The 16,858-nt window shown below is 34.2% G+C and overlaps 1 protein-coding gene across 1 annotated transcript; it reads right to left on the reverse strand.

Moving 5' to 3' along the window:
- Positions 1–14,695: 14,695 nt before the first annotated feature.
- LOC104906494 (uncharacterized) lies at positions 14,696–16,060 on the reverse strand. The gene has a single exon (XM_010695260.2). It carries the CDS (start codon positions 16,058–16,060, stop codon positions 14,696–14,698), a length of 1,365 nt encoding a protein of 454 aa, XP_010693562.2.
- Positions 16,061–16,858: the final 798 nt, after the last annotated feature.

A 16,858-nucleotide genomic window follows, 5' to 3' on the forward strand; every position in this document is an offset into this window, starting at 1 on the left:
GTAAAATTTCACACTCAAAGCATGCAAAAAAACAAAATATAGATCTAAGCAAAAGAAAAGAATATGGCAAGAGTTAGAAGATATCACCACAGATCCATGAAGAATAACACAAATTTAAATTTTTTTGTCTTTGTTTTTGGTTTTGACACTAACAGCAGTAGAAGACAGATCTGAATCGCCTTTTTTTTGGGAACTTAGAAGTAGAGGACACAGAAGAATCGCCAAAGTCGAGTTTTTTTTTCGCATGCAACCCAAATCCAGCCTCAACAACAACATTTTGAGGGCTTTCAAGTTCATCAGGCCAACAAAACTTTGAAATTGGTGTTTCTTTTGAGCCATGAACACCAATAAGAATTTAGTATATGTATAAGAAGACCCGTGTTAACGTCGATCTAATTTCCTCAACAACCAATATTCTTCATAGGCCTCAAAAGTATCAAAACTGAAAACATAATCGGCAGTATTCCACGAATCCGTCGCAAAAAAATTTGGGGACTTAGGGTTTTTCGCAACAACAAGAGAAGCAAAAGATTTGCGAAAATTGGGGGTAGATTTTTAGGGTTCTTTGCAAGAAACAGTAGAGGAAGAAGAATAGAAGATGAGAGAAGCAAAAGATTCTTGAAAATTGGGGGTAGATTTTTAGGTTCTTCACAAGAAACAATAGAGGAAGAAGAACAGAAGATGAGAGAAGCAAAAGATTCGCGAAAATTGGGGGTAGATTTTTAGGGTTCTTCACAAGAAATAGTAAAGGAAGAAGACATAAGATGAGAGAAGCAAGAATTTCGAGATTTGGGGTAGGCGATTTTTTAAGGTTCTTGGTTTAGGTGAGTTAGGGCTTGAAGATTTAAAGAATTGGGGGGATAATATCATAAGAGGGGTAGATGATGTGTCTGGGTGGGAAAAATGGAGGGAGTCATTAACTTGGTCGGGGAAAATTCAATGAATTAGGTGGAGTTAGTAAATTTTTTTTTTTTTTGGTACATTAAAAAAGTTAGGACACCCTTCTCTCAAGGGAGATTCCTAACGAATCCAGAAGAACTAATTTATTTAACAAAGGTTCCGTAGAAACATCCACATCTAGCGAAGCAGCAGAAATATTGTGACCTTTTTTTGATAGAAGATCTGCTACCGATTAGCTTCTCGGAAAATATGCTTGATGGTGTAGAATCTAAACTGTCGAAGCAAATGCCGCATGTCATCAATTAGGTTTTGGATAGTCTAGGGGCAATTGTAATGCCCTTGCAACACTCTTATAACTACTTGATTATCTCCTTCAATATATAGATCTTGTATATGCTGCTGAATGGCAAGTATCAATCCATTTCTTAATCCCCAGGCTTCAGCAACGAGAGCTAAGGTTTGGCCAAATCGATAAACTTGAGCGGCCACAAGAAGACCAGCGGAGTTGCGAATGGCAACACTGGCAGCGGCTGAAGAGTCAATGACTGAGCCATCAAAGTTTAGCTTGAAGTGATTGGGCGGCGGAGGCTGCCAGCTAACTGTGATGGAAGTAGGGGACCTGCAAGGAGGAAGTGAAGAGATAGTGAAGGAAAAATTCATCGTATTTCGCGTAGTCCATTCCAAATACAAATGTCAGGCTCTGTAATAAATTCGATTTAAATTCCAGTTGTTCACAAAAGTAAACTCATTTCTTCATATAAGTAACCTCACTTAGTCATATAACGACCCTATTTAATCATACGAGTAACGACCCCGATTGTTCACAAAAGTAACCATATTTCTTAATACAATGCAAGTAACCTCACTTAATCATATGACAATCATATTTAATCATACGAATAACCCTAACTATTCAAAAAGTAACCGCATTTATTCATTCGAGTAATCTCATTCGTTCATATGAGTAACCCCATTTAATTATCCAACAACGTAACCCTATTTAATCATACAAGTAACCCAAGTGCTCACAAAAGTAACTCAACTTCTTCATACGAGTAAACTGATCGATATTCCCTTTTGTTATAAAAGTAACCATATTTATTTATAGGAGTGATACTTTTTTATAGTTAATAGTAACCACATATTCATACAAATAACTTCATTTGCTCATAAAAGTAACTCTATTTGCTCATAAGAGTAACTCTATTTGCTCATAAGTGTAACTCTAAAAGTTTATAAGAGTTTGTACACAAGGGTAAACCTCAAAAAGTCATATATCATAGGTGGAGTTAGTAAATGTATTAAAGTGGGTGGTGATTAATGAATGGCAATAGTGTAATAAAGTTGGACAATTTTTACCATATATAGCTATTTGCTTTGAAAAGGAATATGTGTCACTTATTAAAAACCGGAGCAAGTATATTATCTATCTGGCTAAATTTTTATAGCTGTTACTTATTAGATAAGTAAAATTGGGGCTTGTGTGCTTCACGCATAGTGAATTAATAAGGATTTATTGTTATTTAGGATCAGAGATTAGCTACTTAAATTTTAGCCAAAATATTATAGTGTTTTTTAGGGGGGGGTGCGAGCTTAAGAAAGTTATTATGATGAGGGCTTGAGGCAGATCCAATAAAGGTTTTAGCAAAAACTGAAAAACAGAGTAAGAACTTGGAGAAATAGAAAATGAAGCAGTTATGAGAGAGAAACTGAAAAGACAAGTAAATCTGAGGAGAGAGAAAGACAAAACAGTAGAAATTGTAATCATTACAACTTACATAACATGTATTGGGTGCACACTAATTAGTGTGCACCGGGTTCATATGTGTTTTTTTTATAGTTTGTATGATTTGCACTTATTTTGTACGATTTCCAATTAGTTGTTTTTTTCAAAAGTGTTTTTTCTATTCCAATATTATGATACGTAAATAAGAAAAAACTCTATACATCTTCTCTATTTTAGGTCTTTTGATTTTGTTACCCACTTAAGTCTGAAAATTCAAAAAAAAAAACCTATTAAAATCCACGACATCACCTTGTTGTGTCCTAGGTGGTAATCAATAATCACAAGTTTTAAGATATTTAACTAGTTATTAGGCTCGGGCTATGCCCCGGGTAAGAACAAATTTCATTTATTAATATAATACTTTATGTTTATAACACTATATACAACTTAGCCTAGTGGTTAAAACTTTAGTATATGTACTTGAGGTCTCGGGATCAAACCCTATACTATGCAATTTCTTAATTTTTATATTGTACATGGATTACATGAACTAAAACTCCGTGAGGAGAGTGCCACGTGGCACAATTTCTTGTTTTTGCACGCCTTTTAATATATTTGTATAGATTTGGTGACAAAGTGAATAAGTGATTCAATTTTAAAACTTCAAATAATTATATAATGTTTGTATAACCTTAAAGAAAAAATCATTTTTATCTGAAAAACAACCTTATAAAAAAAATACATGAATCAAATTTGAAAAAGAAAAGGGGGTGGTGATCCCCCTAGTTGTTTATTTCCATTTTTACTTCCTCTTTTCTATAATTCGTGCAATACTTGCAAATTTATAGTCAAACTTTAATCATGATGAATTCTAACTATATTACATTAAAAAAAAATGTTACTCCATCCGTCTCATAATATAGTACCTACTACCAAGTAAGTGTTGGCCCAGTGGTGATGGGGACTGGCTTTGGTAGGACGGATTCGTGTTCAAATCCCCGCAACACCCTTGGGAGAGGAATGGAACCTAACCACCTTGAACTTGGCCTCGATCCGGATGTAGCCCGAAGGGTGAACCGGGTGCAAACACCAAAAAATAATATAGTACCTACTTCATTTTTGGTGGGTTAAACTTTAAAATCTTTGACCAAATATTCTCATTTGTATATAGAAAAACATATTCACGTGGGATCTTGTTAGATTCGTCCCAATGTGTAGTTTCATAATATCAACTTTTTATATTTTTTATTAATACAGAATTGAAGATATTAAAGGTCAAAGTTACGTCTTGAATACCGTGTAAAAAAGAAACAAGCACTATATTATGAGATGGAGGGAGTAATATATAAGGTCTTATTAAATTCATATCAATTTTCAAATATTAAAATATATTCAATCTTTACTAATATATACAAGAGACATTATTGTGACTCTGGCATGTTTGTTGTAATGTTTACCCCTAAATCGTAATGTAAGATGATAAAAGGCATAAACGACACGTCATTCTTTTAGTTGCATATTTAACATAAATTTTCATTTTATGATGTATGCAAAGTATAGCACGTAGCATATAGTATCCGCTTTCTATTGATAGTCTTTCTTGTAAGAAAAGCACTTTGATACACAGTTGTCTGTTGTTATATATGCATGGTGATTGGTGAGTCGGAAGGGTCCATGCATTTTGCCTCGCCACTCGTGGATGGATCAAGTTGGTTCTTCGGATAGCCTATGTTACAAACTCACAATGCCTTTTCCTTAGCAAATAATGGTCAAATTTTGACTAGAATCTCTTATCTATTATGTACTGAAAAATTAAGTTTGGTGGTGGCAACAATTTTAAAGGAGCCATAAACCTTTTTTTTGTTTTGGTATATTCTATCATGTAAAACTTATATCATATAAATGAATTAATTAATAATTTGGTAGCTCTTATCTATCACTTATTCCAGAGGATTATAGTGGGAGAGCAATGGCTTCCCGCTTCGAATTTCATACAATTTGTCTGGGTTCGATTCCTCATCTAACCTTTTGGCTGGTAGTTGATAAGGGGGAAAGGGTTGTTTCATTCGAGTCTGACCGATACATAAAAAAAGCACTCTCTTGTTTCACACTTAATTTGATTGAGCTTAAAAGTCCATCTATGATGCAATCCTCTTCTATATTCTCTATGTTTAAGATGACTCTACTTCTTCTAAAACCATTCATTTTGACAATATAAATTAAGAGTAAAAAACATACAACGAAAAAAATAAATGAGTGAATGTATGAGATACAAAGAGTCCTAAATCACAATATATCTCTTTTTTTTTAATACTAATACGAAAATATTGCTTATTGACTTTTACTCGTAAAATATAAAAATATTTTTCTTTTACTATTTCAGCAATCTTCTATTTATACTTCAGCGCAAATTCTAAGGATGATACTGAAACTCCATTAACCAAATTTACATTAATAATATGCCTGATGTTCTAAGTTTCTAACCAGTATTCCCCCATACATTAATTTTTAAGATAGGGGAGCTAAAAGAACTTAGAATTTTTATTTTCATAGTATATATACATTGTTCCACTGTAAAGTGTATCTATATGCTTTAATCTATCTATACAAATATAATTAAAGGCGTGCATAAACAAGAAATTGTGCCACGTGGCGCTCCTAGGGAGTTTTAGTTTATGTAATCTATGTCAATAAAAAAATTTTCTTACCCGGGATATAGCCCGAGCCTAATAATTAGTTTGACTTCTAAATGTATGCACAACAACACAAGGATAAATAAATTACTCCGAATTCTACTTGAAATAAATTTCATTCATCTATTTGACACTCCTAATAAAGCGTTCTCTAAACCACACTACTGGAGCCTTCCAGTATCATTAATACTCATTATATAAGCCACAAAATTAAAGAACAACACATATAAATTACAAGTTCGTTATGTTTGGACAAAATTTGACTCGTGAACAACTGTTTGTCCTCGTCAGATACTTTCCTTTTAGGTAAAAGTTCCCCCTCAATAGTCAAAGATGAACATAAGTGATTGTAAGAAATTTGTCTTTTGCTAGAAGATTGGCTCTAGTAAATTATGTTTTGATGAGCTTGCATATATATGGGCTAGATCTTTGTTATTCAGAAAACAATTTTGAAGAAAGCCAATTGCGTTTGTAGAGTTATGGAATGGCTCTCATGCATGAGAATCATAAACCAACTATGTAAAGGGGAATAGTTCAACCAACTATGTAAAGAGGAATAGTTCAACAAAAAAAAAAAAAACTATATAAAGGGAATATATACTGTTTGTACTGTTGGAAAATAATCATGTGGACATATGTCGTGTGGAGGTTGAGGTGGTGGAGTAGTAGCATCGCTTCCCACCTCATATTCCAGAGATCTAGGAATCAAACCTTATGGGACTTATTTGAAGATTTCTCCTTATCCCCCCTGAAGTGAGTCCCCTTCATCTTATCTTAAAAAAAATGTATAATCGTATGCGTATAAAAGCTATCTTAAAGTTAGCTTGTAAAAGTGAATGGTATCATATACATATATATATATTAATTTTTTGGGCTTATTAGATATCTTAATCAAGTATGGTTATTATGTGTAGATCAGATATCCACTCCAGCAGATATCCATTCCAGTCTCTTACTTTATGATGTGACAAGTATGAGACATGTATAGTATACTCTATATGTATTAGAATTAGGGTTATGGTCTAATAAATATAATTGTCTGTTATTAGTTCTCTTTGACCACCCATCATTAGTAGAATATCAAGGAATACCATATAGAGTTAGAAGATTCAAAATCCACCACACATCAACCTAATGGAACAAGGTACACTTCCGTAATTACTTTATACCATATAATTTAAGAATGAATCGGCTTAGTTTGTACCCAAGCAAGATTGCATACTTAGACTGCAGCAACAAAGTATAGCACTGAAAAGACTTTCAATCAACTTCGAGCTGATAGAGAAAAGTTAGCTTGGAAAAGTGTTTGACATATAGGTTTATTATATATATAGCAAGGTTAGTTATCTTTGAAATACTACAAACAAGTTATAGGCTCTGAAAAATTGGGGTATGTTAGGAGAATTATTATATTATTTGATTTGTTGAAGTCCTGGTGAATCCAATAATATAATTAAACCCTTTGTTCATTTATGTAAATATAATGAGAAGTGTGTTAAAAAAAATTAAATTATGTGGTTCACTCCTTGCAATAGAAATAAGTTACAAAGCTTCAATTTTTATGTCTCTTACACCTCGTGAGTAACTTTCTTTTCTCTCTCTAAAAAATGATAGTAACCCTCAGTACATGAGTAACCTCAATTCCTTTCCTCGAAGGAGCCCAACATTATGCCGCTGTCTTTTCACTGCAATATGCAGCTCCTCGTTCAGGCAAGTGTCAAGGTGGCATTCATGCACAATTCTCGCTGGCAAATTCATCCAAAGTATCCCGAGGTAAGATATATCCCTTTCCTTAATCAACTCTATATTTGATTTTCTTTTACTTACTGATTTCCAAAACCCTCGTATCAAACTACATTCCATCCCACCATCCTCACAACCCTAACATGCGAGAAACCTCTCCTCATTCTTCGAGCATCCATGTAAATCCTCGCACATCCAAGCCTACCTGAGAAGAATTGCTTTCCTTGTTTAACCTTCTCCTCAACGTTCTGACACCTTCACCTTATACTAAACCAACTCGGTCTTGGGGTTTTTTCTCGACATGGCCCCTCCCCTAGTAATTTGCACGGACACGGCACACTGACACGGACACGGGGACACGTGTAGATACGGGGAAACGCAAATTCTAAAAGTGAAAAAACGCGGGGGAGACGTTATAGAACTCGGTATTTTTTACAATTTTGATCGTAAATTAGGCTATATTTTGAGAGATTTAGAGATATTGAAAGGAAAAAGTAAAGTTGAGAGGGAAAACGTTTCTTCTATTAACAAAATACTATGTCGGTTTCGTTTCAATTCACTATTTATCTTCAAAAGAAAATCCAGAGTGTCTGAAAGTGTCCTAAAGTACGTTTGAAGTGTCAAGAACACGAAAAGTTGACCCGTAGAGAGTGTTTGTGCATCATACCGCCACTCTCGTTTCAATTAACTTAATTTTATCTCCGATATTATCAATAACCATTAGGAGACTCGAAGATGGATTACTCTCCGCCACCATAGGCAACTATTATGCATGTGTTGGATTGAGTGAGTGATTTGGGTTTCCTTTTGTTTTGAAGGGATCTACAGATTTCGTAAATCGTGTGGCTGTGTAGGGCATCATACGGCACAATGCAAGCTTTCGCCATATGATGCCCATAGGTTCATTCACCGACGCATTTAGGATTTTGAAGCAAATGGGCTTTCATATTGGTTCATGCATGCACCACAATACCCTTGTCAATCTCAAAGCCTTCTTGCCTAATCTCAATGACTCGTTTCAAGATCCCTATCTTGTGGCATGTTGATGTGTCTACTTATATATAGTTTTTAGGTGTGTTTAAGTTGCACACTAGAGCATTTAGATTCATATTTAGGTTCATATTGCATTATTTTCTTAAGTTATGTTATTCTACTCTTATTTGGTATGTTTTTGTGATTTTTGATGAATTTCATTGTATACGGAGCATGATTAGCCAATCTTAATCATTAGGATCATTTGAAGGAAGGTGCATTCGTAAGGATTGTATGGATATCTCATAGTACGAATTTGAGCGAAAATAAAGCAGAAAATCATTAGAAAAAATGTTAAAGGAGTCACGTCTACTACTCTGACTGTAACTTTCTATTGTTTATGAGAATTGAATAATTCCAGAGAATTTAGAAACTAGACTTATAGATCTTTCCTACGAGAGACGACATGTCCCGAGGAGACTTTTAGTCAAGGAGTTATACCTCTCAAAATATCAGACAGTTTATGTATGTTGGAATCCATTATCATAAGGCGGATCACTAAATCATCCCATTGAATGAATATACAGACTTTTCTTATCTTGTAACTTATTACTTTTCTAGTGTTATTAGGTTACTTAGTATTATTTATTTTAGGGATCACTTCTTGTGAAGAACTCTCTACTCTCTTATACTAGATCTCATTATTATTATTTATCTCATTATTATTATTTATAGTTTTGCATATTGTATATTGTGTAAAGAAATCAATTTTCTTATCCATTGGTCCACTTTTAGGTAGTACTTTGGTCTTGTACCAAAGCAAATTTTTTCGGGCTAGGGCTTAAAGAGAACAATATCTACTAGTGGGCACCTGGGTGTACAGATGGTATTAGAGTCAGGGCCCATTCCGGTCTCTTGTAGTGCCTACGGGGATGAAGACTCTTTAAAGGAGGGGAGAAGGTGCCTAAGATATTGGCTATCCTACATTGGAAGTTGAGGAGGATGAAGCCTTCTATATAGAGGTGGACACCTCATCCGAGTGGGTAGGATTTCGGTCTTGCACCAAAGCAAATCCTTTGGGAGCTAGGGCACAAAAAGGACAATATCTACTAGTGGTCTCGATCCCCTAGGGTGTTACACTTTGCTTGTCCTTATTCCCAAGATTTTGGTTACTGAAGAAGTCAACCACCTTCGCCTGATAAGCTTATGCAACATTGTGTACAACTCCAACTGTATGATTAATCTAATAAAACCCCTACTTCCCACTCTTATCAACGGTTACTAAAAATGTCTTTGTTTCAAGGCGTCATATGGACAATTATATTCTAATAAGTCATGAACTTGCTCATCTTATCGGCAAGCAACGTACTGGGTCTCGACAAGTACTTGCAGCGCTCAAACATGATATGAATAAGGCTTTTGATCGAGTCAACTGGTTTTTCATTCTTAAAGTCCTTGTAGCTTATGGGTTTCCCAAACATTGGATACACATGATACACCAATGCATTTACACTATTACCTACTGCATCCTCATCATGGCAGGACTACTAAATACTATAAATCCAATTGCAGTTTGCGCCAAGGAGATATGCTCTCGCCACATTTTTTTCCCTTCTACATGGATATTCTCTCTAGAGTGACAAGCTTAAGCACAGAGTTACGACTCTTTTTTACCGATGATTCAATGTTCGTTTTCAAGGCATCCCGGCCCTTCAAGCTTGTCAGAACGTCTCTGCTTATTCGACATGGTTTCGGAACATCTTGGTTGCAATGATTAACCTTCATAATGTTTCATTAAATTTCTCCCCAATATCTCGGGTTCGGATAAAGAGGGATATATTTTGCGTATGCAAGCACACAATTTAGGGGGTCTTTATTTAGGTGCTCCTACTGACATTCAAGACCCAAAGACTCGTCATTTCACTTGTCTGTTGGACAAAATCTATTGTTTGGAGGGAAAGACATTTTCTATGACATGTGATAATGCTAAGTCCATTGAATATCATGATTACTAGGTTGAAATCTGATTTGCCTTCTTGTTCTACTTAATTTACCTTTAAATGGTAAGTATTTTCATATTAGATGTTGTGTCCATGTTTTAAATCTGATTGTGCAAGCTCGCATGAAAGTTGTTGATGATTGTGTGAAGAAGTTGTGTGATGGTGTGAATTATATTGATGGTTTTGATTCTAGGCTAACAAAATATGAACAATGTGTTGTGGATTCTAACATTGCTTTTTCAGGGAAGTTAAGGTCGACGTTCCCACTAGGCGGAACTTAACCTATTTGATGATTATGAGTGCGCTTCAAGATAGAGATGCTATTGATATATTTGCAATTAGAGAGTCTTCTTTTGATTATGGACTAACTTTAAATGATTGGGAGATTGTTAGATATGTTTGTGACTTTCTTGAGCCGTTTGACCATATTACTGTATTAGTTTATTATTCCGAATAACCAACTGCTAATTTATACTTTGAGAACATCATAGCGATTGAAATATTATTAGAAGTGGGTCATATTCATGGGGATGATAGTATTCAAAAAATGGCTAAAGCAATGTTGTAACATATATGAAGTATTGGTCTGATTATTCACTTGTGCTCTCTATTGTTGTTTTGCTTGATCCTCGCTATAAGTTGAGGTTTGTTTAAAGCATGTTTGGGTTTTTAATTGTGGGAATAGAAATGGAGAAAAATGTTAAACTTGTTTATAATGCATTTGTGGAATTTTACAAGTTCTATGACAACATTTCCACCACTTAAACATCCACTTCTTACTCTAGTTCTACATCTTCTCAAACAATGGCTAGCATGATTCAGGTTATTATTTAGAACTATTAAGCCTTACTTTTATTTGTATAAGTTGTGACTAAGTTATCTTATTATTCTATTCTGTTGTGTTTTTGTGTTAGCAATTTGAGGCCAATAATTATAGTGGTTCCGATGCTAAAAGTGTTGTGGATGCATATTTGAATGCACCCTTGATTCCACGCACTAAAGTTTATTTTGATGATGTCCTTAAGTTTTGGCGGTCTTCCGCATCTATATATCCTATTCTTTCTAGGATGACCAAAGATGTTTTGGCTATCCCTATCACATCGGTTGCATTGGAATCCTCATTCAGCATGAGTGGGAGAATTTTGACCAAATACAGGTCATATCTTCTTCCCAAAAAAGTTGAGGCTTTCGTGACAACCCAAAATTGATTATTTGGAACTTGAAAGAAGACGAAGTTGATGAATGTTATGATGTTGTTAAGGAAACTGCTTTTGATGATATAGACTTAGACTCCCTTCCAAGGGTATGTATATTGCTTTTAAAGTTTTTTTATTTAATGTTTTGTTTACCTTTTATTACTCATTTGGTCACATTTATAATTATTGTAGGTTTAGTGAAGTTTATTACCACTTTGCTGGTGTCCCCGCTGTACTGATTAGTGGGTTTTTATTTCTCATTAGTGCTCAAGTGTTGCTAGCACTTGATATTCGCAATTGTTGGTTGCTCATTTTTTTGGTGGATACTAAGTAGGTGGTAAATATACCATTTTATATTCTTGAGGCTTGTTAAATGTCCCTAATACTATGCTGAGCTTGATGGATGTAGGTGGTGGTTTTGGTGATGGTATGTTGTCCTTAGTGCTATGTTGAGCTTGATGCATATGCCTCTTTTGTTTTATTGGGTTGGTTACTCTGTTATGGTATGTTGTCGTGAAACCCTTATTGAGCTTGATTTATATTCCCCTTTTGTTCTGTTGGGCAGGTTTTCAGTGCTAGTATGTTGTCTTCTTAATCTGTTGATCTTGATGAACAAGCCCTTTTATTCTGTTGGGATGGTTTTCGATAATGGTATGTTGCCCCTAATATTCTGCTGAGATTGATGAATATGCCCATTTTATTATGTTGGACTTGTTTTCGGTAATGGTATGTGGTCCCTAATACTATGTTGAGCTTGATGATGAATATGTTCCTTTTGTTCAGTTGGGCTGGTTTTCGATAATGATACGAAGTCCCTAATACTCTGTTGAGCTTGATGAATAAAGTCCCAAAAGATTCCCTTTACTGTCAGTTTTGGTGTGATCCTTGGATTCCTATGCTTAGGAACTCTTCTTTTTTGGGGTACTTTTGTGTTTCAATCTAAGTTTGATGGTATTTGGATGATATTTTGAATTTGGATGTGGTGAAGTGAAGAGATGCCCATAGGTTTACTTGATGGATGTACTAAAGTTGATTAACTGAGGGAATCATTTTTGAAACGGTGCTCGATGATGATACATTTCATGCAACAAAGTTGGGCTTTCGAGCTTTGGGATTCTTTGTTATCTGATTTGAGAGCCCAATACACTAATTAATATTCATTTTTTCAATGTTAATGGTAAGTTTAAAGGTAATTTATTAGAACCAATCCTTTATATCAAGTTGTGGTAGAAGATAAAAGTTTTCTAATCCTTTTTTTGTACTCTAGTTGGAATATAGGGTCTTGTTTAAGAGATGCAGTAGAGGATTGTGGTACTTTGTTGCTGACATGAAGGTACAGGAGGGCAGTAGAGTAGCCTCAAGTTTTTTACTTTGTAATTTATAATTATTTTTTTTTGTTTTTTATATGGTTAGAATAGTTTTAAAAAATTTGAATATCGAAAAATGATAAATAAATGGCAATCTCGTCCTAATTTTCTCTAATTGATATGATTTTCAACACAAATAATTTTATGATATATATATATATATATATATATATATATATATATATATATATATATATATATTAGTTGCAGTATTAGTATGTGATCTTACTATAAACGCTCCACCAATAATATTTTGTGGTTCCTACTTCCTTTTATTATTGTATTGGTGGTTGATTGAATAATAATTGTTGCATTTAGCTCCAACAAATTTAAATAGGAGCTTTTAGTGGAGGGTACATTGAGAAATTTAAAGATTAACTAGTTGGTGTATAAGAACTGCTTAAGCAATCAGAAGGCGTCTATAAATACGAGTCAAGTTATCGAGGTTGAGAGGGAAGATTGATAGCATACACTTATGGCTTTGGTAAGAAAAAATATAGTCATGTATGATCTTGTTTGATTCGTCTCAATTGGTACATTATTAATATTCAATCATTATAATTTTTACTGATATATGATGAAAGATAGTTAAGTTCAAAGATGTGCATTGGGAGATGTGCACAGGAAAGTGAGAAAAATTTTATTTTAAAACGGAGGGAGTAGTAGATAGAAATCATGGTGTTCATGTAAATGTGTAATATCTCTTGGTGTTATGAAGATCCTATCATGGATGGGTATTTATTTATTACTGATTAATACTTTATCTGTTTAGGATTGTGAATCCGAGCCGAATTTTCATTAAAAAAATAAAAAGTCATGAAAGAAACAAAATTATAATTGAAAAACTTATCACCGAAATCAAGTTACATCTCATATTTTTGTAAAAGTTTTATGGACTTGAAAATATCAATTTATCACGATATTAAGCTATAACTTTTTTTTTGTCCGGACGATGCCTCGGGTCAGTTCTAATAAACAAATATGTTATTAGTTTTAAATTTCATAATCTATTTTGCTACTTTTCTTATTTTTTGTCCATTACAAATTGAAAAATTCACATCAAGACATGATAAGTTAAAATAATTTGAAAGGTTTGAGATTGAAAACAATACCTTAAAAGGAATTGTGGTAAGAGAATATAACATCAATATTCTCTTGTAAGTTACTCCCTCCATTTCCTAAAGATCTTCCTTGTTACTGTTCCTAAAAATACCAAGGAGGATCAATTGATGTGGGGTATGGGGTGGGCAAAGTAAGAGAGGGAAAGGAGTTAAGATAAATAAACAAATAAAAAAGGGTTAAAGTAGGAGAGAGAAAAGGAGTAAAATTAAATTAATAATGTAATGATGGACCATATGATAAGGACATGAGAGGGTAAAAAGGGAAAAAAAAATCCAAATAAGGAATAAAGTAAAAGAGGGAAGATATTCTGGAAACACATTTAAACGGAAAGAGAGAAGATCTTTAGGAAACGGAGGGAGTACGTAATAAAAGTGATGGAGATGTATATAGTTGTTTAAATGTTTTTAGTTAATTATAATTATTACAAGACTTCATCATATTTTATTAGAAACATTAGACAATAAAGTCATAATGTATTGATGGTTAAGTTTTTACTTTTCATTTCAAAGGTCACGTGTTCGATACTTTACACTTAGAGCATCCACAACAAAGAGGAGGTCCTCTTCCTCTTATAATTTCTCTCTCCTTTTCTCCTCTTGACACCTCATTTTCTCTTTCCTCCACCTCATTTCCCACTAACTCATCATCTTCCTTTTAACATCTCCATATGTTTTTCTACAACAAAGAGGATCATCTTCTTCTTACTTTACACATACCCCACAATGTATTCTCTAATTTATTTTGATGATTATAGTTTTGATGGTATGTTTCATATTATTAATCTGTGTATAATTAAAATTAATTAATGCCATCTTTAACTACTACGCTTGTATAAGTTTGTAATCCGTAAAATAAATTAACACAATTATATAAAAAAACATAAATTGCATTTGATGAACAATAAAAGAACACATGATGTACGATACACTAATATTTAAATATTAAAATACACAAAGCCGATGAACAGTACATATTACTATTCATGTCGAACCCCGAACTTGTTCCATATGTGATCGACCAAATCGTTCTTTAAAGACATATGTATATTCCTATCATGAAGATCTTCCCTCCGAGTGAAAAAGTTATGAAGGTTTCTATCCTCATACCGTCCTCTCGTGATGGTAAATGGCTCAACAACGGTTCGGGATGATTCACCTTGATTTGAAGGTCGTTCTTGGGCAAATTCACTCGGGTCTTGATAATTTGCGTAGGTATCTCGTTCATCTTCCACTATCATGTTATGCATGATAATACATGTCATAATGATTTTCCATAGTAGGTCGATACTCCATGCTAGTGCTGGTTGACGTATTATTGCAAATCGAGCTTGTAACACCCCAAAGGCACGCTCCACATCTTTTCTAGCACTCTCTTGTCGCTGGGTGAACATCGTTTGTTTAGGAGTTTGAGGAGCGGTTATGGCATCAACAAATGCTGCCCACTTTGGATATATCCCGTCTGTGAGATAGTATGCCATATGATAGGTGTTTCCATTAACTATATAAGTGACGTTTGGTGCTCGACCATTAAGAATATCATCAAACACAGGAGAACGTTGTAGTACGTTGATATCGTTGCAAGACCCAGGTATCCCAAAAAATGCATGCCAAATCCAAAGATCTCTAGAAGCAACAGCTTCTAAAATGATAGTAGTTGTTCGAGATCTACCTTGGTACATTCCTTTCCATCCAACTGGACAATTTTTCCACTGCCAATGCATGCAATCAATGCTTCCTATCATCCCAGGAAATCCACGACGTTCTCCTTCACTTAGAAGACGGTGAAGATCTTCATCCGTGGGCCTTCTTAGGTAATCGTTCGAGAATTGAGCTGTCACCCCGTTAACAAAGTGGGTAAGACATTCTCTTGCCGTACTTGCACCCAACTTCAGATATTCGTCAACTTGGTCAGCTGAAGTACCATATGCTAATTGTCGTATTGCTGCAGTGCATTTTTGTAGAGTTGATGCACCTAATCGCCCAGTAGAATCTTCGCTCGGTCTGAAGAAGGAGTCACTTGCAGCCAAAGCATTAGTAATGCGAAGGAAAACCTCCTTTCGCATGCGAAACCTTTGCCGAAACTGGCCTTCATCATACAACGGCTGGTTACAAAAGTAGTCCCTAATTAATCTTTCGTTAGCCCCCTCACGATCTCTAGGAACAACTTTCCTTCGTTTCTTCTTACTTGACCTATTTGGCACATTTTGTTGAATGGTTGAGGCAACAACATAAGTTATTGCCTGCTCTGTAAGTCGCAAACTCTCACTCTCTTCAACCCAATCCAACATCATGTTATCATATATTTCATCACTTGAACTAGAAGAATTATTGTCATAATCCATTTTCAATTTAGATATATTTGAAGGTGAATTTGTAAGTAAAGGATAATAGTTTTTTAGTAGATTGTTGTGTAGATAGTGCTGAGTACTCAGAATATATAGACAATTTGAATGTTAATGATTTACATGCCTTTTTTTTCTAACCACACAATTTTTTGAAAAAATCTTGAATGAGGCAGAAGATAAGATTTTGGACAACTCCTGAAATGATTCAGGAACACTTTTCAGATAATTGGCTGGAAAGTAAAAGTTAATATTGGACAACTCTTGAAAGGTTGACAATAACAACAAACATTATTACACCATCTGTAAATTATTTGATATGACTAGACAATGCAAAAAGTTGTAGGGGACATACACCATCATTTAGCTATATGACATGATTTGACAAATCACTACCAAAAAATCTTCAAGTACTCCAATAGTAAATTATATGATTTAGCTGATCAATGAAAAATAGAATTTGAACTCCAAACCAAAATAATTAATGCAACAACACACTTCCAATAACTTGAAAAGTTTACAATAACCCACAAACAATAAGATACTTAGATACTTAACATACTAAAATAGGAAATGTACTTAACACACTTACACTAATTTAAAAGGTTGACAACAACAACAAACATTAAGATATTTAACATATTACAACACATCTAGACACCTTAACACTAATAATACATATTCTTAAATTCCTCCTTAAGTTTCAAGTACAATTCCTTGTCATCTTCGTCGAGAACGGGTTTTGCCATCAACATACTTAACATACGCATCTTTGCCTCTTGCTGTTTTTGCCTTTTC

This window comes from Beta vulgaris, chromosome 7, assembly GCF_026745355.1.
Source record: "Beta vulgaris subsp. vulgaris cultivar EL10 chromosome 7, EL10.2, whole genome shotgun sequence".
Lineage (NCBI taxonomy): Eukaryota > Viridiplantae > Streptophyta > Magnoliopsida > Caryophyllales > Amaranthaceae > Beta > Beta vulgaris.

What these genes read in the sequence shown, in the direction of transcription:
- LOC104906494 (XM_010695260.2), bottom strand. Translation starts at nt 16,060, where the DNA reads ATGGATTATGACAATAATTCTTCTAGTTCAAGTGATGAAATATATGAT.